Source organism: Oryzias latipes, chromosome 22, assembly GCF_002234675.1.
Source record: "Oryzias latipes chromosome 22, ASM223467v1".
NCBI classification, from domain to species: Eukaryota; Metazoa; Chordata; class Actinopteri; order Beloniformes; family Adrianichthyidae; genus Oryzias; species Oryzias latipes.
In genome coordinates this window covers 3,037,665-3,065,233 of record NC_019880.2, presented here as the reverse complement: position 1 = coordinate 3,065,233, position 27,569 = coordinate 3,037,665, and the positions used below count along the sequence as shown (strand labels likewise).

The window sequence follows — 27,569 nt, the reverse complement described above, 5'->3', positions numbered from 1 at the left end:
CACCTAAGCAAGTTTGAGAGGTGACTCCGCCCCACTCACAATCATGTGTTTTTACATCACTTCCATCTGATGACGACTCTGACGAAACATGTCAGGTATGTGAAAAGACACAACCGTGTCTGATGACAGATGAAATTAAGAAGTCGGTTACTAATACAGACACCATGAAGTTTATTGAACTAGTAAAGACATGGGTAACATTTTATATCAAGATTCCTTAACAAGCTTTGCTAACACATTAACAAGCATTATAATAGAAAGCGAAAGCGAGCACACCTGTTTTGCTGACGAGTTTGATTGACAGATTCATTAGCCAATGGTAAATTAGTTGACCTGCACATTTTTGATTCAGTACCTGTAATAAATATCTTCCTAGCATCTTACACATTAATAAAGCCTATTAATTTGCAACGTTAAGCTTATGAACACTTAGGCTTGTGTGAGACATCTATAATTCTATTAAATGTCTTACTAGAACCCCTAACAATAATAAGACTTCATAATTTGTTAACAAAGGTTGTTAATAAGTCTTATTAAGCTTATTAACACTGGCACATAATGCCAATAAATGTATCATTAGCATCTTAAAAACATCCTAATAATAATGCTTATTGTGTAAACTAAGTGATTTAATTAACCTTATTAGACTTATTGTACTAATAAATGTTTTACTAACACCCTAAAAATTCTATAATAATGCTTGTTAATGCGTTAGCAAAGCTTGTTTAAAGTGTTACCAAGACATGTTCATAAAATATCTGACAATACAGCCTATTTACATCAACGACAGTGTTTTGGTCAGAAAGTGTGTGAAAGCGTTAAAGTGACGATGCTGTGCAGAGATTGAGTGGAGTAGGAAGTGACTCTATTAGCTGCCAGGGGCAGAAGGGGCAGTTCAAGGCCCGGAAGCAGCTGCTCAGCCCGTGAGGACAGGTGAGCTGGAGGTATGGCGGGACAGCGAGGGGCGGGTTGGGTCTGCAGGGCACACAACTCCATTTGCACCTTTAATCAATATCATATTTAATGTTGTAACATTACCGAAAAAATAGCAGCCAACAAAATGACTTCCACTGCATGTGATCCAGCACGTTCATGTGGTTCAGCTCATCAGTCTGAATTTGTAAAAAAAAAAAAAATGGCGTCAGTCCTCCGTCCCTCATGTTTCTACTGAATATTTTACACAAAGTTCATGTCTGTGTTTGTCTGCTGTACGTTTACAAACCGTATTTCTGTCGAGCATGTTCGACTCATGACCGGCCAAATGAGCTCACGAAAAGCTGCATAAATCCTCATAATGCAGTTTGTTCGGACAAATTGAAAATGTGTTTGTGTTGTCCGTGATAAACGACACCAAAGGGCTCTGCAGCCCCCTTCGAGTGTGTGTCGGTGCAGCGTGGCTGGTCAGAGTCTGTACTGAAACGCCAGAGTGACGATCGTTCCAAAAGAACCGTATTTATTACGTGCTAAGTGCAACGTGTTTGCAGTGCCAGGGCCAAAGCAGCGGCTAGGATAAACATGGTGATACCAGCGAGGCTCTTAATCGATGACAGATGACTTAAAGCATGCACAGAGACATTCTTGGTTTATGCAGCAGCCCAGGAGGACCATATTCCGGCTGAACACATTCCAGAGGAGCAACTCATCTCTGCATGGAGCTAAAGTCCGGAGGAGCCTCCACCTAAACGCCACTCTGCTTCTGTCTGCTACTATAAAAGCTCCTCCTGTGATATAGCAGGGCTTTTTCCCCCATCCACCAGTTAGTCATCAGCCGGTAACAGAGTCAACCAAGCAGCCATCTCCCCAAAGAACACTAACATTTTGCTTCAAAAGCTTAGTAAAACAGCTTGTATTTTGCAAAACACAATTTTTATATGTAAAAAATAAAAGAAACAGACAGAGTTTTAAATCATAATATATGTAATAATAATGATAACTATGAGTAATTTTGAATGTTTACACTTGTTAGATGGGAGGTTGAAATGTTTTTTGACGCTCATTATAAAAATATAAAAATATATAGAAATAGTATCAGGGATTCATCATTTAGCACACAAATTGCTACTTCATCCCTAACCAGAAGATTTAAAGGGCCTATATCATGAAAAATCAATTTCCTAAATATTATTCTAAAAAACTGGCTCTCTGAGCCTCTCCCAACCCACAAAAAAGAGTGGCTCCTCACATTGTGACATCACAAAGTAAAGAACAGCCCCTTCCAGGAAGAGTCTGCAATGGCAGCACCACCCCCAGGCTCACAGACACACCCACTTTCTCCATGGAGTCTGCGAAACAAGCATCAACTCTAAGAAGTGGTTCCTCTTGCACCGAATCTGCAGAGACAACAATGGCTTTCTTTTTTGTGTAAGACAGTGTCTTCCAGGGTTGCTGTGGTTCCTCGTGCACTTCAAAATCCAGAGCGGACTCCGGGTCAAGACTGTAAGGCTCCACAGGATTCACATCCGTCTTTGCAAAAGTTCAGATGTTGTTTGTTTTCGTGGCTAAAACGCAGACGCGCTGCCGATGACGTCATGAAATGGGCGGCACCCACAAGCAGCGAAAGGCGGAGCCTCAGAGATCGAGTCGTCTTACGTCCAGGTAGGAAAATCAGTTGGGCAAACTTTTTGACTGGTGGGCCACAAAGGGTTCTTAAAATTTAGGGCTGGACCAGGATCTGATCAGTGGAGTGTTTGGGTAATCCACCTCATAAAAGAGAGAAATACCATGGAATCTAGACGAAAACATGCTTTAATTTTAGAACATTTGGAAAAAACACAAACACTTTTTAAAAAATCTTGAACAAAGATTGCTCAGCATTTCCGGAGACTTTCCGTGAACTTTGGCTGCTTTTTGTGTCAGATTCAGAGCAGAATTTGGACTGAATATATTTGATTAAAGTAAAAGGTCTCCAACAGTAAGAAAAAAAAAAAAGGATTTAGTCCACCGGATCAGAAAAATCTAAAAATATCATGCATAAACAATTTAGATCATCTTTTTCTGTTTGTTTGTGTCATTTCAACTCCATGTTACAGAGAAGTACGTCACTCTCTTGTGAAAACACCAGTAATCTTATATTGAAATTATTGGGCTTTGGTGGAAAGTTGTTGTATCTGGAAAAGCCGTCGTTACTTCCCCATGTCCCATAGACAAGGGGACAAACCACAGGCACTAGACCTGGCCCCCATACATGCACAAAGTGTGGGACCCGTCATACATTCTGACTTTTTCTGCTCTACGATGGATGAAAAACGTACTTTTCTTCAAGTAAATCCCTGTTTTTTATGCGGGAAGAGTAACTGGAAATGAAACTAGAGTTCTTCTCTCATCAGTTCTAAAGCGCTGTGGGAGCTGGAGGCGTGTATTGGTGAGCAGAGAGACTCCGGAGCAGCTTCTGGTAGCTGCAGCCCCGCTTCCATGTGGATCCTATTACTGGAAATATGACAACGATACGCAGGCCGAGCAGATTCTCCATCAAGCGGCTCCTTTCTCTGGTCTGTTAGGCTTCAGCAGTCACGGCGGACAGGCACAGGTAACCTCCTGCTCCGAGCTGATGGCTGAAGATGGAAGAGCGGCTTCTGTTCACGTTTACTGCAGCCCTGAAATCCAGACTTTCATCTTCTGCTTTGGTAACAAGACACGCTACATTGCTGAGCTTTGATTTATGCTCTTTGCACCAGCCAAACACCAACCATTTTTTATTCTGTCCATTTATTACAATTCACCACAACATTAAAACCACCTGCTTGATACCGGCCCGGCTGCCAAAACAGCTCACTGAGACGGGGGTTCTGCTGGGAGAGTCCAGGCCTGAGATGTTGGCAGTGGAGCTTCGCCGCTGAAGCAGTTTGGAGGCCAAAAGTCACATTTCTCAATCCTTTGTTGAAGTTTTTCTCAGCATTATCTCTGCGATAGAAATCACTATGCAGCAAACCGGAACATTCCCTGCTCTTGTAGTCCCGTTCTGCCTGTTTGGATCAGAGTTTGGAGAAGCTGAAACAGAGGAAAGGAACAAACTTAACATCAGAAAAGTGGGGCGTTAAACCCTGATGGTTTCAGCTTTTTACTCTCACAGGGATAGAACATTTCCCAGAAAGTACTTTTGTGTTCTTTGGATTTGGGGAAAGCTTCAGCTGCGTCCCTCAGCGCCTTCGATGGGAGGTTCCTTCCGACCATTAGGCTACCGGGACTTTTGGGTCATTTCAGCCCCACCAAACTGTGGTTTGTGCTGCTTTACGGCAGTTAAATTCAGTTGCCTCTGCTCTTTGTCACCAAAGCATTTGAACAGACCAAACTTCTGGGTGCAAACCGGAGATGGAAGTTTCCATTTTTGCCAGTGCCGGACTGCGGCCCTTCTTTTCGCTGACAATGTGGTCCTGTTGGCATCACTGAGAGGGAATCTTTAGGGGAGATGTGTGATGCGCCATGAAGCAGCTGGGAAAAAGATCGACACCACTTTGGTCATGAGGTTTTGAAGGATTATTCTTCACAGATCAAAAATGAGTGGAGAATATTTGAAGCATCCACAGATTGTAATCTTTATGGAGCTCAAAGGCGGTTGGCGAGGTCTAACAAAGTGATGATGACTTTGACTTGAACCGGTTTGGTGAAAACTAAGAGTTGCTGATTTATATTCAACTCACGATCTCACATTTTAGAAAATACACACATCCTTTCTATGGTAATTAGGGATTTGGGTCACAGGGTCAGTCCCAGGATGCCCAGAGCTTCATCTCCCCAACCACCTCTGTCAGCTCTTTTGGGAGGAATCATGATCCAGCCCATCAGCGGTGAATTTCTAATGAACTACTGCTCTGCAGAAACTGTGTCCTAGAAAACGACACAGGATTTTAGATTTTGGCTAAACACTGCGTTATCATAATTAATAGACCACTGGTAATGCTTTGAAAACAGATCAAAAGAAGATTGGAGTGAGTCTTTGACCCCTTCTAGTCTCTGCACTCGCCGGTACGTTTGCCAATCACAAACTGCTCACTGAAATGTCGCCAACAAGCCATTTGTGTAGTTTTTATTTAAAATTAAACCAGAAGGTTTCAGTTTAAAACAAACACAAGAGGTAGGAAACATAATTGCGATACACTTTGGAAAAAAAAAATCCTTAACCCGTTTTATCCCTTTCGGGGTCACAGGGCTGCCGGAGCCTATAGGCAAGAGCGCTAACCACTCCGCCACCGGGCAAATACTTTGTAATAGAATAAAAAATATATACATACCAGTTAAACTAAGAAACAGAACAATGGCCATCAAACGTTGACAAAAAACACTGTTTTGAAGGTAATAATGTGAAGTAGTAAAAATGCTCCAGAGGGGCCCTGACTGTCCGTCAAAAGAGTCTGAACCACTTCAAACTGGGTCTTCTGAACATTGAGGGGGCCGCTTAGCTCGAAGTTCTGAAAGGTTCTCAGCTCCTTTCAAAGACTCAGTGATCTTCTTCATTCGTTTATAACCCGTAAGTTGTGGCAGGAACAGAGACTGACCAACAATATGGGGCCTGTTATCAGTCAGAGCTTTCTTTTGACAACAACTGACCTGCTAGATGATATACTCAGGTTACCAAACTCCCACCTGGGAGTAAACTCTTTATGACCAAAAGTGACACGAAGGAACTTCAGAAAAGGTCCACATCTGCTAAAGCAGATTAAAGAATAGCCATTGTTCTTGGTGTTATTAACATCCTATCGTGTCATTTTTCTGAACATTCAGTTTAAATTTGCATTTCTGAGTATTTCATTATTTAAATAGTTGTGAACCGGGAGCAGAGGCAAAAAAAAAAAAAGAAGTTTGAAAACGATCGTATGTGTGGCGTAGAAACTATGCTACAAATGGGAGAGCGCTTAAACAGAGAGCTCTCAGCAAGAGGAAGGGCAAAGGGGGCGGGGTTGCTCCATGCCAACAGTCCCATAAAGGGCAAATTTCTGATGATCAGAAACTATGTCTTAGAAAAGATCAAAAGATGATCAGAGTGGGACCAGTTTGGGCCTTCAGACCCAGGAGTCGATAGAGAAGTCCTAGAAAGTCCTCAGAACCCCCCCCCCCCCAGTTTTGTTTAAGACCATCTGAACAAAACCAAAGTTTGGGTGAAAAACCTCAGGATCATTAAACACACGTAAAACATCCAAACTCCCCACCATGTGATGACTTTGGCAGCAGCTAGCACAGATTGTTCTACAGACTGGCTCACACATCCAGACCCTCAAATGCAAATCTGCACACTAATCCTGAAAAACAGTGCAAAATAGTTCTAAAGCAGTAAAACCTTCCTCTCCAGCAGCAGTGGTTAGGACAGGAATGCTGAAGTCATAGAGGCCTGAACCCTGCGGTGGTGTGCTGCTCACACACACACACACACACACACATGCACATCAGAGCACCTGCGTGCACTCCTAATTCGGTCCAAATCAAAAGCAGCTCCAACCACAAATAGTTCCAGTGTGAGTCAACAGTGTTTTGGTTCCTCTGAACAGCCACCCTCTGTGGTTTCTAGTGATTATAAAATTACACATTCTCGTAGAGCGCTGGCTCCGACTCAAACACCGGCGCTAAAATGCATCAAGTGGATCGCCACAAGGTGAGGAGCTCCATTCAGCACAGGAGACAAAGAGAAGGCGGGTCTGCGAGCTGAAACCCGATCGGCTCTAATCAGCTCCTTCTGTTTGAGCTCCGGTCTGCCGCAGACGACATCAAACGCCGCTGATGCTCTCAGCTGCACTCAGCGAGGACATCTCAAGGAGCTGGATGGGAGCAGAGGGAAAACGGACACAAATTCACACCAGGCGTTTTAGCCCATGACTGTAAATCAGGCCTCCCTCGACCGGCGGACGCTCTAACCGGCCAAGGAAAGCTTCCAGCCATTTTGAATGCATTGTTTTTGAAGCAACACATGAAAACAATACCTCCAAGAGAGAGTCCGGGGCTTTGAGTGAGGAGAACCAGATGTAAACAGAAAGTTGACAAATCATTGCTGCTGGTAAAATCCTGTTTCTCATTCCTCGTCTTGGAAGAGTAATATTAGGAAAATAATGGACAGAAACACATGAGCTGAAGGAAAATCCATGGAGTTGATGTCACTTCAAACTGGCAGAAGTTCTGCTGACTTCTACTTTTGTAGTGAAAAACATAAAGCTTTTAGATTTTGCTTTCTCCTTTGTGTGCGAATGCCAAAGTCGCACAACTTGCTCTCCAATTTCTGTCTCGTAGACCTGAAGAAGCTCACACTCTAAAACAGAGGAAGCGCTTCAGTGGTATCTTCATTTTTTGGAGAATTCAATGAAAAAAAGTATTTTCTTTTGGGTCATGTTTATCTACTGAAGAGATCTGACCTGCCTTGTAAATTCTTAAGAAGCATGATGAGTGTCATCCAAAAAAAAAACCCTCTTCAGCTCTTGGACAAGTTGATGTTTTCTGGTCAGAACATGTGTGGATCAGCTGATTTCAGACCGACACCTGCGGTTCTGCTCACCTTAGACACCTGGGACGGTGTGAACGTCCTTTCACCAAGGAGAAAAAACAAATAAACCACAAATAAATCAGCAAACAAACAAGTAAATAGACACATAAATAAATAGTTTTGATGACCGAGTTACATAGAGGAGATGAGGAGTCTGATGGTTGTGGGAATGAATGAACAGGGGATGTCCGAGTCTGTTGCTGAAGGAACTTCTCAGTCCCAGTGGGCGAGAACTGTTGTCCATGATGGACCCAGGTTTGGTCCGCATGACCCAGCTCTTCCGCAGAGTCCAGCCAGCGGCCCAGGACGGAACTGGACCTCCTGACAGTTCTGCTGCTCGCTCCCCATCAGCCAACAGCATCGAGTCAGAACGAGTCCTCAGGCTTCTGCTCGCTCCTGCACCAGTGTCCTCAGAAGATGGAGGCCACTCTGGCCCTTCTCTTACAGGACATCAGTGTTTATTGTTGGGGGAGGGGGGGGGTTACTTTGCATCTTTATTAAGTCTTAGGTCGTTATTTAGGCAAGGCAAGGCAAGGCAAGGCAAGTTTATTTGTATAGCACAATTCGTACACAAAGTAATTCAAGGTGCTTCACAAAACAGAAAAATGCATTAAAATCACAATACATCATAGAAAAATCAACGTAAAATTTACTTTAAAAGAAAAGAAAAACAAAATTTGAAAATTGATTTAAAAATAAAGGAAGGAAAGGAAAGAAAAGTGCAGATAGGACCTTTCAGTCATATACACGGCTAAACAGAAATGTTTTAAGTCTAGATTTGAACATGAACACAGAAGAGGCCTGTCTTACGCCTTCAGGGAGGCTGTTCCAGATTTTAGCTGCAGAATATTGAAACGCTGATTCCCCTTGTTTAGTTCTGACTCTGGGCATCAACAGGAGGCCGGCCCCTGAGGTCCTCAGAGTACGAGATGGTTCATATGGCACTAACATGTCAGAGATGTACTTTGGTGCTCGGCCATGGAGAGACTTGTACACAAGCAGAGCTGCTTTGAAGTCTATTCTTTGAGGTACAGGGAGCCAGTGCAGAGACCTGAGCACAGGACTAATGTGATCATACTTCCTGGTTCTGGTCAGGACTCGAGCAGCAGCATTCTGGATGTACTGAAGCTGTTTTACAGCTCGTTTGGAGAGGCCGGTGAGCAGGCCGTTACAGTAGTCTAACCTACTGGAGACAAATGCATGAATAAGTATCTCCAGGTCTGGCTTTGACACTATGTTTTTGATTTTGGCAATGTTTTTCAGATGGTAAAATGCCGCTGATGTTACTGACTTGATATGGCTGTTAAAGTTCAGGTCAGAGTCCATGATTACCTCTAGATTTCTGACTTGATTTGAGGGTTTTAGAGACAGAGAATGAAGGTAGCTGCTGACACTTTCTCTTTGTTTCTGTGGGCCAAAAATAATAACTTCGGTCTTGTTTGAGTTTAGCTGGAGAAAGTTGTTCTGCATCCACGCACTGATCTGATGGAGGCAGTGGCTGAGTGAATCCACCGGCCCATATTCACCTGTTGTCAGTGACACATAGATCTGAGTATCATCTGCATAGTTGTGATAAGATATGTTATTACTGCGTATTAACTGCCCTAGTGGCAGCATGTAGAGGTTGAACAGAAGGGGTCCCAGGATCGATCCCTGGGGCACACCACAAGTCAAGGCCATGTAGTCTGAGACACAACTCCCAATTTCAACAAAGTATTTCCTGTCTTCCAGATAAGACTTGAGCCAACTTAGGGCAGATCCATAGATGCCAACCCAGTCTTGGAGTCTGTGCAAAACGATCCCATGATCAACAGTATCAAAGGCAGCGCTCAGGTCTAGCAGGATTAAGACAGTGACTTTGCCATCATCAGTGTTCAGGCGGATGTCGTTGGTTACCTTGATAAGAGCAGTTTCTGTGCTATGATGGGGTCTAAAACCTGACTGGAAAACATCAAATGAATTGTTTAATAAGACAAAGTCAGTGAGCTGTTGGTAGACAACTTTTTCAAGGACTTTTCCTAAAAATGGCAGATTAGAGATAGGTCTGTAATTATTCAGTACAGTGGGATCAAGACCGCTCTTCTTCAGGAGAGGTTTAATGACTGCAGTTTTTAAGGCCTCTGGGAATATTCCAGATTGAAGAGACATGTTAACTATTTGAATAATTGGTGGCAACAAACTGCTCAGGACAGACTTTAGAAATCTAGTGGGTAACACATCAAGGCAGCAATCAATTTATCAATTAACTACTTTTTTAATGGATATGAAATCTCTTAATTACATTTTTTCAAACGTTTGCTTTTGAAAATTCAGTGCTTTTGCAAAACTCAAAGTACATTTTAAAGTAAAAGATTATTTTAGTTGTATTATTTTTTAAGTTATTGTTTGGCTTAATTTATTAGTTATTTATTTTTCAATACATTTTTCATGCAGAATATTAAAATATTCAAATGGATGTTGGGCTTTTTGTGCTAAATGTTGACCTACAATGTTTACCTTTGCTAAATAGTTAAATACATATTTATTTGCATTTCAAAGGTTGATGATTGTTTTTGCAAAAGACTCAGTTTTTGCCGTAAAAGCTGTCGACTCTGTCAGGTAAACTTAATCCCAGATTATGATCGGATTGACATTCAGCCTTTTAAAAAATAAAAAGGGAAACTTTTTGCAAACTTTCAGACAAATACAAGTCATTTGATGTGAAGCGTCTGATCCTAAGTATGTTTTTACAACAGTGAGTTCAAAGTCTCGACACACTTGTCCACTAGATGGCAGGTTTTGATTGAGGAGCATCTCAGCTTTTGCATTCCTTTCACCTCCAACTAACATTTCTGTTCTAATTTTTAATTAATCCTTTTTTTAGGTTTTTGTCACAAGATTTTTTTTCCTTTTTTCCACAGGTTTAGAAAAAGTTGGGATCTAAAGTTAAAGTAAAGCTAAAGTTTTCTGGCACACAGCGATTGATGGATAACTTCATGTTCTCCACCTGCTGGTCTGGATCCATTCATTTCTAGAAGAAGAAACTCTCTGGAGACACAAATCCAAACCTGATCCAAGTGGCCGAACAACAAACCCATCATTTCAACTTTGACCTGAATGTATCTTCTGCATGAATCCCTCCTCAACCTGACCTGAGATAAAACTGCCCTCTTCTTTTCTCATCGTGTGTTATCTGAGTGAAAGTGAACCTGAAACCAGAGAACAGAACCCTGAGGAACTCCAGGATGAATCGTTGCTCTGATGTGGTTCGGGTGGCAGAGTCAACTCTTTTGTGCAGCCATCAGAGTCTATTTTCAGATGTTGTAAACCCTGCCTCCATTTGAAATGGAAAGTGGTTTTTAAATCCGATTATAAAAGTTGGTTTTATGTGAAAGTCTTCAGCAGAACATGGAGGAAGGTCTGAAGATGGCAGATGTTGAGCATCAGTCACACAGTTGAAATAACACTTTTCTAGCTCTTTGAAAATAATCTTTTGAAGAATTACATGGAAAGAATTATGTAAACAACAATAAATCTAAATTTCCTCTGGCGCCTGTCCGAGGCCGCAGCAGAGATGCTCAGACCCCCCCACCCCCCCACAGAACCTTCCTCCAGTTCTTCAGGCCAGCCGAGAGACACAGCCTGTTCCTGCCCAGAATCCTTCTGGTCGGGTCCAGGAGGCCGAGCTCTTCACTGTCTCTGTCAAAAGGAGCGTCCAGTCATTTAAGGGACTTGTACCCAAAATCTTACCCTTTGGGTCACATGACCCAGAGGCAGACCAAGCAGTCCATCCAGAGCTTGTCCTGCAGCTCAGCTCCTTCTTCAGCTCAGGCTCCATCCTCCATGAGACCTCATTGGGGGGCAGCTCTCACCTCTCCACCTACCAGGAGAGGACAAACGGTCTAAAACGTGGAGGTGTTGATTCTCATTCCAGCTGCTTCTCACTAGACTGCGAACCGCCACTGCGCTCTGTGAAGGTTTCTGGTTCAGTAAAACCAAAACAGCATCTTCTGTAAAAAGCAGAGATGACTCACAGGCTGCACATAAAAGTTCGGACATGAACTGAACCAGAAATGACGGAGTCCAACATGTCCTGCGTAAAGGTTTAACCCACTGGTACATTTTTTTGTTTTTTATGTTCTTGTTTGTCTAAGAAGCAGCTGGAAGGACAGTTGATTGATCTCCAGTGATTTCTGATTTAAATAAAGTTTTTGTATCTGACATGTTTAATCAAAGATACTTTTTGATGGAAAAATGCCCCAAATTGGCTGCTGGTTTGAAGTTTGTTCACCTGATGACCTCACCTGTTCCAACTCTGCATCTTTTCGTCAATCAAAGTTTTCTAAACACTGTTAGGATTTAGAAAAATGAACAAAGATTTGTATTTGGGATACAAATCATAAACACTTAATAATATTTCATTCAAATGAATAGTTGAGGGCAGTAATGTGGGAAACCCAGCTGCGCACGCGCTCGGACCCCCTGCAGGGTCCATCATGTCCGCGCGGCGCTGTGCACGCGGGACTACATGATGAAGAAAAGTGCAGAATGTTTTTTTTTCTTTCTTTCTTTTTTTTTTTTTTTTTGCTGAGTGCGCGCATCCACTCACGTCAGAGCACACCATCGTGCTGCGTGTGTGCGTGTTGGTGTCGTGCGCGTGTGAATGGGCCGGCTGTGTGACGTGCCACAAGGTGTCGGACTTCGCCTATTAAAAGAAGCGGCGGCTCAGAGCGCAGACCCGTGTGGCGGAGCCGAGAGGTGTGAACGCAGCGAGCCGCCACAGCTCCACAGTGAACCACGCAGCTGCCTCACGCACGCACGCACGCACGCACGTACCGGCTCGGTTCTGCTCGTCCGCTGCAGCAGCGGGAACATGCTGCCGCTTCACTGACACGTCCATCCAGGTGCGCAGCGCTGCTCGGCTGGGCTTCCACTTCCTGGCGATCCAGCAGGATTACAGACGAAACTTTCATCTCTGCGCGGTGAGTTCAGCTCCCGGAATCTAATTCTAAAACGCGTGCACAGTGGTCCAGTCTTTTATCCTAGTTCAACAACCTGTTTTTTTTTAAAGCTTTTTAAAAGTTTGGGAGCTGCGCGCAACAGGTGTGCGCGTCATCGTGCTGATGTCACCTATAATTGGCCACTAGAACACAGTTATTTAGTGAAAATGTATCAAAATGTTTTCCTGAATGTCCTAAACGGAGAAGTCAGGACATTTTTCCTCTGAGATTTTTTTTTCATTCAAACATCAGCAAACGTGAAAACCTTGAAGTACCATCAAACAAGTGATGAAAATCTGAATTTTGGAAGACTGCTATCCCCCTGATGGATTTATTTTTAAGACTTTCAAACTTCAGGCGCGTCTCAATCAACATCCCAGGCTTCCGTCTCTGTCTGCTCTCACCTCCTCTTCATCCCACTGATCCACTTAATGGCTGAGCGCACGAGGGGCTCTGGCACCTTCGTGCGCTCACATCCATGCGCGAGGAAAAGGCAGCGCTGTCATGTGGGAAGGCTGTGAGCCCCAACTCCTCCTCAGAAGGTCTGAGCATACATGTAAAATGTCTGTTTCAGATTTAAAATTTGAATTTTGAACTTCTTTAGAACCGCGGAGGTCCGGATTTCAGCGTAAACTCCCACATCCAACAGCAGTTTCTATATATTCCCATAATTTTTTTATTCTACTGCTCAGTACAAGACAGGTATTATAATTATAGCCTGCAGTTTTAACGAATGGATACGTGCAAACCAAACACGTTTTATTCTGCATCAGTCTGAAGAGAAACGAGCGGTCCATCTATTTGGCTCCAACTTGATCATCAGATCAGCTCCAGAGCAAAACTCCTGTGAGGCTCTGAAGCTGCAGCTCAACTGCTCCTGCAGAAATGTTCCTATCTTTTGATAAAATCACATTTTTTTAAAAAAAAATCTGAATCTGGCAGACCGGACCAGAACTTGGGGGGGGGGGGGGGGGGGGGGGGGGGTCCTTCTGTATGCAGATGGCCTTGAAAGGGTTAAGTGTGGCTGCAGCAGAGCTCCAGTCAGTCAAACTTCTGCATGAAGTCTATTACTTCTGCATGGTGATCAGACAGGAGGAGGGGGCGGGAGTTCCAGCTCCGCCGCTCCTCATCACAACAGGCAGCAGAAGAGCGGCCGCCTTCTCTGTTAACTCGTTTTTTAAGAGACTTTTTGAAGAGAAAAACATCATTTTCATTACCCGAAAAATGCTAAAAAACAAAAAGTCCTGCCTGCTTATGATTGTCCCACTCACTCACACTACAGAATATGAATGACTTCTAAATGTAATGTAAAACTCTGGTCTCTAGAATGACACCAAAAGCACTTTTTCTAGACATGCATCCAGAAAACACTATTTAAAGTCTTTCCATTGCCTCCAATTTAGGTTCAGCTGTTTTTCATTGAAAAACATCAAAGGTTTCGTATTTTTTTTATAAAGATAATAAGATGATATTCCAGTGATTCCATGTTTTTTTCAAAAGGAGGGATTCTGTTTCTTTGAAAAAGAACATTTCTGGACTAATGGTGTGCAGAACTTTTCCTTTTTTAAGTGCTGCACACTCACATCAATCCTCAGGATAAAGAAGGCGTATTCTAACTGAAGGCAGTTCAGCAGAAAAGAAAGACGGTTTTGCCGATTCGCTGGTTCCAATGATCCAAGTTTGATTCTGAAATGTCTAACAGTGTTGCTCCTTCACTCTGACCTCACGTCTCCTTCAGAGACGTTTGGTGGATTCCTAACAGAAGAATATATTTATTTTTCACTGCAGAAATGATTTGCTTGTGCAGAAAACATACAATGAGGGGCTGATTTTGTAAAACAATTTGATATTTAATACTGGGTTCAGATTCAATCTTACTCACAAAATCTTGCTCACTCTGTAATTTTATTTTAACTAAGGAAAATCAATAATAACCTCATCAGGTTCTGATTTATGTGATGATATAATGGTTACTTTCATTCAGTTTTGACATTTGTTTAAGTTTTCAGATGATTCCCAACTTTTTTTCAACAGGATTTCTACAGACATCAGCAAAGAAAGTCAACCTGCTAACCAGCAGCGGGCTAACTAACACTCAGCATTTGTATTAAGTCAATCTGTGGCACTTTTCCTATTTTCTCACAATGAGCACAAAATGCTTACAAAGCCCAATCCTATGTGGATGTCAGGAATGACAATCAGCTTCAGGAAACACTATAAAAAGGATTATTTTTATTATTAAAATGTCCAAAAAAACAATAATAAAAAAACAAAAAAGTTTAGTCAAATAAAAAGCCAAATTCATCCAAGGAAATCTAAAGTGTGTTAAGTTTCTACAAAACAAATGAGCAAAATGAGAGCAAATAATCAGCGTTTTGCTTCAAATTTAGAACAAAATATCCATTTGTATATTTAAAAAAACGTCTACATTCTCCCATGAGTTAAAATAAACACAAACTAGTTGAAAGGAAAGTCTTCCTGCTTCTTTCGTGAGGACTTCCTTGTTTGTGTTTGTCTTAAAGGTGTCATCTGAGGGTTTTACAGGGTTAAAGGTATGCGAGCAGATCTGACGAACCCGTTTCAGCCCCTCAAACCGTCCAGGACCAGACCAAAATGAAACTTCCTGAATGAGCAGCTGCAGCAGTTGGGAGTCAAAGACGTCAGTTGTGCGCGCTGTGGGCCCGAGGTGTGGCCCGCGAGCGTCTGCCTGACACAAAGATACATCATTGTCTATTGTTGCTGCAGCTTATCCAACCAGATTGAACAGATCGCAGGTATTTGTGTGGACGAGCGCTGTCACTCAGCCGCCGCAGGCATGTGTCTGAACCATGCGCACAAACACAGAGCCAGGCCTGTGCACGGCTTTTGTTTTCTTCTCTGGCACTGCAGCAGCACACATCTGTGGCGTTCACATCTGAACTCTCCAGAGGCCTCTCCCCAAAAGCGCTGTCATCCACAGATACTTCCTACATGTTGCAGGTTTTCCATGCTCGGTCTTCCATCACACGTGATTCACAAGTGATTCTTGTGTTTGTCGTGCGTCGATGTTCGGTTTGAGATGTTGTAGGAGTTCAACATTTGTTTGGTTGAGAATTACCCAGTTAATGCAGATTTTACGTAGGTTATACCCAATTGTTCTGTAAATCGTATGTGGTTGTGTGTGATCTTTGCGAGATGCGTACGTACGTTTGTGTCTTTCCACGTTCCACGTATGTCTCACAGACTTTTCATGCATGAACCACCGATGTATAACTTTTATATCGCTTATACGGCGCACATATCTCTTTCAACTTACGTTATTGACACACGATTCACTAATGAAATGCACATAAATAGCGCTGCAATCAGGCACGGTTCAAGTTCTATGTCGATTAATGTTTTGTTCCCATGGTTCATTTGTGATCAAATTTCACCTAAAGACCAGAAGCTTTGCCACTTTTTCCATGTATATTCACGTATGACTTATTTTCATCTGTGCATTATGTGCAAAAGTGTTTCAAGAGTTTGTTTGTTTTTCTGACATTTCTGTGCTGCACAAGTAATCCATCGATGTGTTTAGCGGATGGTGGGGAGCGGAAGATTTTTTAGTCTTTTACAGCAGTTCTGTCCTAAAAAGGTTTCATCGACAGGGTTTCCTCTCCAAGCAAGGCATTATGTCCCTGACTGAGTGGAGGAAGAGAAAGCAGGAGAGGGTTTATGTGGACCCAAAACTCAACAAATGTTTGAAAGTATTTAAAATTCACTTTTAGTATTGACATCGAGCAGGTGGGCAAAGTACAGCGCTGAGCCCATATGCTGCCTGTTAAACGACCTCATCCAGCCTCCAAACTGGAATAAATTATATCGATAATCCTGATAAATGTTTTATATTCCCTGAAATTCTGGAGTCTTCCTATAGATGGTGCACCACAAAGAATTTGAACTTTGTTTTGGCTCAGAAAGTTCTTCTGCTTTCATGTGGTATTGGAAGATTTGTATTTTTTTTATTTAATGTTTCTGTGTTTTCTGAGTCGGACAGTCATTTCTCAAACCATCCCAACAACACATAAACGCAGCATTTCTCCTTTTCCCTGAGGAACATTGACCCCATTGGTGCAATTGGTACTAGAATGAGAATATATATATATATCTATATATATATCTATATATATATAGATATATATATATATATATATCTATATATATAAACACGCCACGCATCTCCTTCTGCTCCAGTCCTCCTGTCAATTTTTAAAACCCTGTATGACCCACGAGTCAAAACGTTTGCCCACCGCTGACCTTGAGCCTAACCTTCAGATGTTTACACCATCAGTGTTGCTTCTATCTAAACAGTTCCAGCAGCAGAGCCTGAATTCAGTTCTGAGGATCCCGCATTGGGGTCAGAAAATGACCTTCTACACTTCAACTGGCTGGTTGTGTATTCTAACAGCACCTCCGGGGGGTGAAGGGAGTGCAGGGTGAGACTCATCTGCATATCAAGCACGTCAAGTCTGTGGACCTGTGAGGAGAAACGTGAGGACAGAGCCACTCTCTGGTGTTTTTCTGAAGCGCTGCTTCACCTTGATCGAAGCAGTTCTCTAGAAGAATCAAGACAAAAGGTGTGAGTGACGCCTGGAGAAGTCAGGACTTAAAGGGAGGCTGACAAACTTCACATGTCAAAGATGCACCAAAATATCCAATGATGTCTTTGAGAATGATAATTTTTCTGGGAATAGATACTCCTTACACTTGAATGTTTGAATCCTGTTCTTCAACAGGAAATGTTATGCCTTTTTAAGGAAGAACTTGAGTGAGTTGTTCACATTTCATTGTTGTGTCTTTTTTAGAGGAACCTGGTTTTGGAACTATGGGCAGTAAGACTCTTCCGGCGCCCGTCCCTCTTCATCCGTCCCTTCAGCTGGCCAACTGCTCCCTCATCCAGAGCTCCACAGGTCTTCAGCTTCCAGCAGACCATTTTCACAGCATCTACAGTTTCAGCGCCCTGCACGCCATCCACCTCCACCAGTGGACTCTTGGCTACCAGCCTCTGGCTCTGCCACGCTGCACCATCTCCAAGCTGCCCCCCCAGTTTTCCTCCATGGCCTCCATCCCCATATTCCCTCACCTCCTGCAGCCGAAGCTGGACTCCGCCGCGCTGCTCCAGAGCTCCAAGAGCAAACCACGATTTGACTTCGCCAACCTGGCAGCAGCCGCCACTCAGGATGACCACCTGAAGGTGGAGGACCTGAGCATGACGGGTGCAGCAGCTGCTGCGACGGCCCAGGTTCCGCCTCAGCACCAGAGCTCGTCCGGGCTGGGCTGTCTGCTGGACGTGACCAAACTCTCCTCACCAGAGCGCAAGTCCAGCCGCGGCCGACTGCCCTCCAAGACCAAGAAGGAGTTTGTCTGCAAGTTCTGTGGCCGACATTTTACCAAATCTTACAACCTTTTGATCCACGAGAGGACGCACACGGACGAGAGGCCGTACACGTGCGACATCTGCCACAAGGCCTTCAGGAGGCAGGACCACCTCAGAGACCACAGGTGAGAACCTCACCGTTCATCCATCTTTTCGATTTTTAGTGTTCAGAGTAGGAGATAGTGAGTAAAACACAGACCAAATAGTGAGTTCAGACAAAATAAAATTCGGACGTTACTACCACTGGATGACCTCATCAATAGCCTCTGTTCATCTAACTTAGTATGTAGCTGCCAATGCTCGAAAAAATAACTTCAGTTTTATAATAACAAATAAAAAAAAAAGTCAAGCAAAAACAAAAATTCAATACTGAGATTTAAAAGTAAACATGAAGAAATGCATTTCTCCTGGACGCCACAAGTGAGACACGTATCACCCTATCGGCGGAGGAAATGACCACGGCTCCTACAGAGAAATAAGAAGAAGCCAGAGGGGTAGGGAAGCAATTTGGATTCAGCCTTAAGGCCCGTACACACCGGGACGAATATTCGCCAGGCGTTATTCGCCAGCGTTTTTCGCCACGTCTTTTGTGTTCACACCCAGGTGATTTTCGCTGAGGATGAGCCGAGCAAACATGCAATTTCCTTCCCTGACATTAGATGGCGCTTAATGTAAAACAGAAATACTCCTGTACACAAGGTGGCGCTGCGCAACTTTACGCTTCTTAAAGTCGCTTTTCACTCAGAAGAAGAGAGCAAGTATTTACGCGATTGTCAGAATCAAACAAAGAAAACATGAACATTTCAAGCACCAGTAGCTCCAACTGGTGCTTGGTTCGGGGATATTTTAGAATGTCCGTCATTATTTCGTCGCGGCTGTGTAGACGCTACTTGGCGTCTATCTTCTTCGCTGGTATGTGTGCTCAGCAAGGCAGTTTTGTGTTTGAGCGCCCCCAAGTTGTGTTTTACTGTAACTTCAGAAGCTCCAGACACGTGAGCAAAAGCGCCATTCTCATTGGTCGAGTAGATTTCGACGCGATGCGTCGAAAAAAAAAAACGAACCCGAGGCGTTTTTTTTTTTGACGCTTTAACGCCTGGCGTTTTTTCGCGTCGGTGTGCACACTCTCGTTGGTGCCCTTTGTTTAGTCACGAGGCGTTAAACGTCGGCGAAAATCGCCGGCGAAATTCGTCCCGGTGTGAACAGGCCTTTAGTCTTTCAAATATCAAAATAGAGCTGTAAAAGAAAAAAAATCAGTCAAACACTCAGTCTTTTCCAACTGTTGCTGTAATTCCGCCAGTATTTGGTAGCGACAGTCCAGTGTGAGTCCACCGTATGCTAAACGCACATTACAGAATCCACATTCTCCAACAGTTATCACATGTATGTTGACAGTAGCATTTGACATCTTTTAAGGTCTATTATTGCACTGGAGAAGGGGTTTAGGACCATGATTAGATGGTAACAACTGTCGAATCAGCCATTTTTAGCGGACGGAGTGGAAATCCAAGTTGTATTTTACCATGAGATCTAACATAATCCATAGTTCATGGAATCAGTGATACCAGAACTGAGATCCTGAGATCAGCTGCTGTTCATCCTTGTTACAAAAGTCCAAAAATGGTCTTCAGTTTGTTTTTTCTTTGCTCATGAAGTGGTCACTCTGACTTCCCTTTAACTAACATGTTATCCATGAATGGACGTTGAGCAGAACATGTGATCTCGTGCACTGGAAGAATTTGCCGCGCTCAGCAAACGTGTGTCAGCCACAGTGAAGGTGTTGACTTCACAGAAGCTGTGGGATGCCCTAACCTGCTGCCTTTCTCCCTGCAGGTACATCCATTCCAAAGAGAAGCCCTTCAAATGTCAAGAGTGCGGAAAAGGCTTCTGTCAGTCCAGAACATTGGCTGTCCACAAAACATTACACATGCAGGTCAAAGAGCTGAAGCCAGCCAAGGTCAAGTAGGTCAAGCGACCGGGACACTGGAAAAACACGACCAAAGATGACCCAAAGAACAGCCAAAGACTTTTCCTTCTCGGGAGGCAAACATTCCTCAAGGATGAAATATTCCACCGGCCACGTCTTAAAGAAAAAACAGAATCAGCCTCAGTGCTTGTTATCAAAGCCTGACTTGGCAGAGAAGCCGGTGGATGTGTGGAATGTGAAATGGACCTTGAAAAACCCCTGTGGCTGCTCAGCACAAAGACTTCACAAGCATTTAATCCAAAGAGGAAAGTTACTCCTATATGTTTAGTAACAAAGCCCCAGAATGATCAAAGCCATGTTAGTGACAAACATTTCCTTTTTTTTAATACTCAGTTTCAATGTTATTTTTGTACAGACGCATTATATCAAAATGTATTTTTGCACTTTAACCTGATTAATAATTATTGACATGTATCACTGGATTTCTTAAACTTATTTTCTTAATGAATAATCATTGCTAAATAAAATATTTTACCAATTACCGCTCAGCTGTTTGTGACTGATCTGAACTGTGGATTCTGACTCAAGTCGACCAAAACACACTTCGTAGTACCTGACGTAGTACCTGTGTTAAATAACAAAACGACAAAGATTTATACAACCTCATCCAATAAAAACGATGTTTGGTGTTTTTAACATGTTCTATTAGCATTTTTCTCACAATGGTGGACATTTATTAAATTCAAATCGTGAAGCAGACGAAAAAATGCAATTTGAAAACTTTAGTATTTTTGACAAGGGACAGATCACTATGTGAAGGCAGATCACTATGGCCTAGAAAACACGTTTTTCTTTTTCTTTTTTTGGCTAAAAATGGTGTAATCATAATTAAAATAGATCAAAGGATAATCAGGGTGGGACTTTAAATGCTTTTGAGGAAATGTGTTTAGAGGCTAGAGCTTAAATCCTAGCAGTAAATAAAGAAAGGAGTTTGGAACTTGCCTTACAGGAGTTCTCTCTCCTAAAACGCAAACAGCTTGGGTGCATTGGAACCGTCTGTTTTATCAAACTACTCAGCAGTTCAAGAAAGAATGTGGGGATTTCAACCCACGTCTGTTTTCGGCTTCACTCCACGCTGCAGGTTTTTATTGATGACAGGGAGTTGATCCGGTTCTGTTCACATGCGTTTTTGGATGTAGATCCTTATCTGAAGGTTCACATCCTCTGATGCTCAGGATTGTGTGGCAGGTGTGAAAGCTCACCTGAACTCTAGTGGGGTTTGTTTCAGCGGGAATGCAGACAGACTCTCTGTGGACCACAGAGTGGAAGGAAACCAAAGACAGGAAATGACTCAACCCCTTCATGCCAGAATTTATTTCCAATTATATATTTAAAAAAAAAAAGATTCTTTTGTGTTTTTTCCGTTCAAGGTGATGCTAACTTGAGTGAAATCCTGGATTAAACTTTGGGAATTGACAAAATGGCATAAAGGGGTTAAACACGATTAAGAAAACATACTTCGCAGTGTAAATCTAAGGAATTGCTGTTGTCGTTGTGCAGTGAAGCAGGCATTTAAGTAAGTAAGTAATGACCTTTGTTCAGAAATTAATGGACGACGTGAAGGACGATTGCTCCGCCAAGTCAATTAACATCTGCTGAGGGACGTCTGGACGGGCATTGTCCCACTAACACCATGGTCCCTTACGAAACAAAGAAGTATTCAATCAAATATTACTTTCATCTTGTTATTTATCACACTGAAAGAGTTTTTTTCACAAGAAGCGGACAATTTGATATGCGGTGCGACGCGTTGTCATGGTAACGACTAACCTGCACCAATTTTGCTCTGCCACAGGAAAGTGGTCCGAACGCTAAATGTCTTGTTGAGTAAAACAAATCATTTCAGAGGGAAAGTTCCCCTCTTATTGAATGTTTTAGTCCAGACAATGAAACAAAAGTTGGCTTCAAAGACGTCCAGAAGTAGTTTCCTGGATCGCTTTTTACCAAGAAATATCCAGCAATAATGTGGTAGAGAGGCTGTCATGGCCATCATAGAGACATTTGAAGGACAAAGATCTTTTCTACTGTCTTGCTGTTGTGATCAACTTTTGTCCATCTGTGTTTCGGTCATTCAGGTTAACAAACTGCCATTGGGACCAGCGCAATAGTATAGAGCACTCAGGCATCCAGCATCACTTTTGAATGGACACCCTGCAGCCAATCAGAACTGAGTATTCACCCATATCATACTGTAGATTATGGTCCTTTTTCCAACCTGTTAAAAGTGCATTCAGCAGTTGCGCCCCCAAATCAGCCGCTGTTGGAACTGCATGACTTTTCCAGGCAGTTTGGCCTGCTTCTGTTTCTTTTTTTTCTTTTTTTTTTGGTTTTCTTCCTAAATCAAACCAAACCAAACACAGGAGTGAAAACTATCAACATTTCTCCCTGACCTGAACTGAAACTGTGGGATTTTCAGTGTAAAAGTTTATTTAACCTCATGTTAAAACCAGTCTGAAGAAAGTCCTGAGAAAAAAAAAAAGAAAGTACCAAGGTTTCCAGTATAATGTCCACATTTGGATTGCTTGGACAATTTTTAACACCTTAAAAGCTTTAATGCTTCACAGCGAAAACTTAACTGACCTTAAACAAAAAGAATTGCGATCCGCACAAAGATCTACCACCAAAAACGTGACAGGGAACTTAGCGGCACACTAACCCAAACAAAAACACATCTATATGTGATTCTAGCTTCGTTTATGCCTTTTATCTCAGATCTCTTCCTAAACTGGATCTGGTCTCATGGAAGAGATGATGTAGTGAGCATAAAAGATTCAATATCCACCTTTAACAAGGATCAAAGCAGGGCAGGCAGATGTGAGGAGCTGTCGATTAAGCATGGCAGCTGGCTGTAAATTTGCATTCAGCTTGGTAGTCCTCTGAAAACTAAAAACAAATGGAATAATGATGAGAAATGATGTGTGGTGTATTCAGAACTGACCAAAATACTCCTGATTTGGGTTTTAGGGAAACCTTGCAGCAGCAGTTGTGATACAAATTCAGAATCAGTTTCTCCTGTTCTCTTTTCCACAAAGGCTTCCTGTTCAGAGGCTTTTGGCCGCTGCAGATCGTCTGTAGCCTTAAGGCCTGTTCACACCGGGACGAATTTAACGCCTCGTGACTAAACAAAGGGCACCAACGAGAGTGTGCACACCGACGCGAAAAAACGCCAGGCGTTAAAGCGTCAAAAAAAAAAAAACGCCTCGGGTTCGTTTTTTTTTTTTCGACGCGTCGCGTCGAAATCTACTCGACCAATGAGAATGGCGCTTTTGCTCACGTGTCTGGAGCTTCTGAAGTTACAGTAAAACACAACTTGGGGGCGCTCAAACACAAAACTGCCTTGCTGAGCACACATACCAGCGAAGAAGATAGACGCCAAGTAGCGTCTACACTGCCGCGAAGCAATAATGACGGACATTCTAAAATATCCCCGAACCAAGTACCAGTTGGAGCTACTGGTGCTTGAAATATTCATGTTTTCTTTGTATGATTCTGACAAGCGCGTAAATACTTACTCTCTTCTTCTGAGTGAAAAGCGACTTTAAGAAGTGTAAAGTTGCGCAGCGCCACCTTGTGTACAGGAGTATTTCTGTTTTACATTAACCGCCATCTAATGTCAGGGAATGAAATTGCATGTTCACTCCACTCATCGTCAGCGAAAATCGCCTGGGTGTGAACACAAAAAACGTGGCGAAAAACGCTGGCGAATAACGCCTGGCGAATATTCGTCCCGGTGTGTACGGGCCTTTAGTCACAACTCTCCTTATGGGTGGATAATAGTTGTAAAAGTGGTCAAACCTGAACAGAGCATCTAGTTGGCCTGCAAGAAATATCGAGGTCGTAGACCGCTTGGTGAGACCAAAGAGAGAAAACATTCATGCACAGAGAGAAGTCATAAAGAACACTTATTAAAAACACAAAGGTAAGTAAGCGTGAAATAGGTGAGACGCAGGTGTGTTGCACAGACTTGTTTTTTTTTTTTTTTTTTTCAATCCCCCAGTGGCCTGCAAAAGGAGCCTGCAAGTGTTCAAGATACAGCAACTTGTGTTCAGCGCGTTCTTGAACGCGCACCATGTGTGTACGTTGCATAAAGAATGAGTACATTTGACAGAGCATAGTTTGTGTTGGCACCCTACAGGTACCTAGAATATGCACACCCTGTGCATGCAATATCATCAATCATCAACAACCAGTGATGCATGGTGCACCGTACGACAACATTATCCGTACTTCATGAGTGCATGCAAATTACATTAGCCTTACAAATGCCTCACGAGGCACTCACCACACGCACGACAATGGTATGCGATTCATGTTTATTACTTTCCTTGAGGTGGCCCTATGAGCCTCGAGGGAACTGCAAGACACGCCTGCACTCCCTTAAGATGCACCTTGAATCGGACGTTCCTCTCTACGACCCTCTTTGACTACCCAAAAACCTGCAGCACATGTACAGGTCCACCCCCCCATATCTGTACACGTTACTAAATCTTAAAACAAGGCTAAAGTCAAGTTCACCAATCAGCAGACCAGGTAATCTGTCTTAATCCGTTTTAAATAACCTGGAGTTGGACGACAGCTCATCCCAAACAGACAGAACATTAACTAAAGGTGAAGTTCATGTGAAATTTCATCACTTTAATGGAGAAGACACCTGCTTTAAATGATGAATTGTGACTTTTTAATTTCTTCATTTATGCTGAGAAATGTTTCTGACGCCAGCAGGCCAATAAAATGAAAACAGCTACACGTCACATCTGAGCAACAGATTTATCAAAACCTCAAACAATGACAGTAGCCAAAAATTGAATATTTGATATTTTTAGGAAAACAGTGTATTTCTTAAATAAAATGATGTCAGCATTTTTAAGCTGGCTTATTTTTGCACGCAGAACTGGATTTTATAGAATGTTTTTTGTTGAACCGTCAGAGCAGCTTCAGCAGACCGTCTGCTGTTCTTTGATCCAAGAGGACAGAAAGTGAGAATATGAAAGTGTGTGTGACCTTGTTTCACTCAGCACCGACAGTGTGTGCGGTGCTGGAACACGTGTTTGTGCGTCGCCCCGTTTGGTGCGTCACACAGGAAGAAAGCTGCAGGTCCAAGGGAAGGAGAAGGACGGGGCGGATGGCCGGCCTGCTCACCGTTTCTCTTGTAGTCAGGAACTCATCAGTCCGTCATCAACTCCACGAGTGGCCAACAGCACACACACGTGCACTCAGACTGACACAGCAGATGAGGGCGTACGTGACATGACTGTCCAGCTCTGTGCACGAGGGACTCGACCGGGGGGCCACTACCTCTGTTCTGTCGCCTCCTCCTGCTCCAGCTAAAATCACTGACCGCACCACAGAGAGACAGAGGAACCTAAAGCTCTGTGAGCATCAGAAAGGCCTCCTTTAAGGGCTTTGGCCCTGAAACCACCTGTAGATGATCTCCTGCTGGTTTCCATAACTTCTATTATCAAAATGGTTGAACTCCATCATTTCTACAAGATTTCACGGTTCCATCAAATCCAAAATGAAGTGGTTTTGTAGCAGACTTGCACTAATGAAGATGGAACCCCAATTATTGTTGTCAATGGACTTTGGTACTTTTCTTACAGAGGTCACCTTTCTCTGCAGACCTTCACTAGTTAAAATCAGGCCCAATTTGGTGATTGAGCAATAACCATGGAGAACACACGGGGTCAAATTTGGCATTCATTTATTTATCTATCCATTTAATTTTTGCTGCGAACCAAAATGAAAAAAAGAAAAACAAATCTATCGAATTAGCTCAAAAAGTCCAAAAGCATATGTCTTGTGTTTTCAGACATCAATCATTTTCCTCACATTTTATTCTGAAAAACAGGGGGAAAAAACAGCCTAAATATCATTGAAACAAAGCACAATTAATATATAAGTATGAAGGCATCAAATCCTTCACAAATGTTGGACTTTTCTAAATGATTGGAACAGTTGCAGAGATTTTAAAAAGTTTTATCAGACAGGCGGGCATTGTTATCTATATGATGTCAGTTTTGCAACTCAAGTTCCAAAAAGATTATATTTTATAAATGAACAGATGAAATGTTTAGGTGTAGGTCAGAGAAGGTTTGAGAGCCTGGCAGCAAAAGCAAAGTTAAGTGGTTTGATGGTTAATTCCTGGATGTCCTGCAGCTAAATCCATGAAAAAAAATAAAATCTCACAGTCTGATGTTTTTTAATGTTTCAGGAATAATTTCTGGGAAAATTGACAAGATATGAAGTGAGTTGTTCCAGTAATTTGGATCAACACACATAAACAGCTTTTGTGATGGATGTCATGAAAGCAGGCGGGTCTCCAGCTTTTCTTTTAAGTTTTGGGTCAAATACAGAAGCTGCTTTTTATTTGTTGGCTTGGTTTCAGATGTTAAACTAAAGCAGAGGACCAGAAACCTGAGCCATTAACTGTTGACCAATATCTCCAAAAGTTCAAACTTTCCCTGAATTCCAGATTCAGCAGTCCAGGAATAATCGTTTACTTTGGACTCTTTGCACAGTTTCAACAAAATAACCAAGAAACACATGTTGATGAAAATCTGTTTGTTTCAAAGATTTGACTTCCACGCCTTAAATTTGAGCAGTTCTGAATGAAGGTTGTTCAGACTTTTGCCTTCTACCGAAGTATTTTGCTTTCAGTTTATAGAATGGCTTCATCAAAGGGATGTAGAAAAGAATGTCCAATGGTTTCCCCGACTTCTTGTGTTTCTCTTCATCCTTGGTCAGTCTGCAAGGGCCAATGACATAAACTTTGAACATATAAACCATGACGTCAGTCTCAGGATTCTGCATGGCAAAGAAAATTAAGATTAAAATGGGAGGAGCTTGTTGAATTTAAGTCTCTTTGTCGACCTTGACAATATTTCAAAGACAGCAGTTTTTGCGGGACAAAGCAATATTTAGCAAAAAAGTAGTTTATTTGAAGACCCAGTCCAATGAAAATGGTATTTTTGGTGTTTTAACAATGTCATTTAGAATTTTTCTCATGATGGAGGACATAGATAAAGAAAAATAAGATAAAATTAGAAACTAAAATTGGCGGGCTAAGAGCTTCCTGTTCCGCTCCATTGCAATGCATTCTTGTGGAGATAAATGGATCTGGATCTGAATCTGGATTTGAACTGTCCGGCTGGATAACTCCGATATTGATCTACATTTTGTTGCACTGCTTATGTTAGGTTGGGGTTGTGAGTGGCTGTAAGATAGTGGGAGAAAGTGTAAACAAAGGAATGATGGGAAATGAGGTCAGACTTAGTCCCTGCCAATCTCCCATTCCTGGAAGAAGTGTACAGTTCCCGCTACATAAAAAAGGCTCGGAACATTCAGCAGGATCCATCAGCCTTGATACAGGGCAATTAAAACAAGGACAAACAGATTAAAAAACAGCCATCATGGCCTTAAACGCTGCTGAATAAGTTTAATTTATTGTCTTATTTCGCAGTTTTCGTTTTTATTTATTACGATCTTTTTATTTCACTGAAAAATTGCAGTGTAATTTCGTTGTACAATGTACAATGACATATAAAGATATTTCTATTTCCATTTCAATGGTCCCACCCACAACTCAACTTCTGCTGCTCTTAAGAAAGGATGTTCTAGAAAACGACAGATTTTTTAAATTTTGGCTAAAAACGGCATAATCATAAATAAAGACCACTGGAAAAGTTTTAAAAATAGACCAAACGATGATTGGAGTGGGACCTTAAGTGTACACTACTTAAATTAGGC

At 42.4% G+C, this 27,569-nt stretch overlaps 1 protein-coding gene across 1 annotated transcript; it reads left to right on the top strand.

Moving 5' to 3' along the window:
- Positions 1-12,037: 12,037 nt before the first annotated feature.
- osr1 (odd-skipped related transciption factor 1) lies at positions 12,038-20,305 on the top strand. The gene is made up of 3 exons (XM_004082142.4): positions 12,038-12,423; positions 17,268-17,964; positions 19,670-20,305. The coding sequence occupies exons 2-3, from the start codon at positions 17,288-17,290 to the stop codon at positions 19,800-19,802; spliced, it is 810 nt and encodes a 269-aa protein (XP_004082190.1). The 5' UTR covers positions 12,038-12,423; positions 17,268-17,287; the 3' UTR covers positions 19,803-20,305.
- Positions 20,306-27,569: the final 7,264 nt, after the last annotated feature.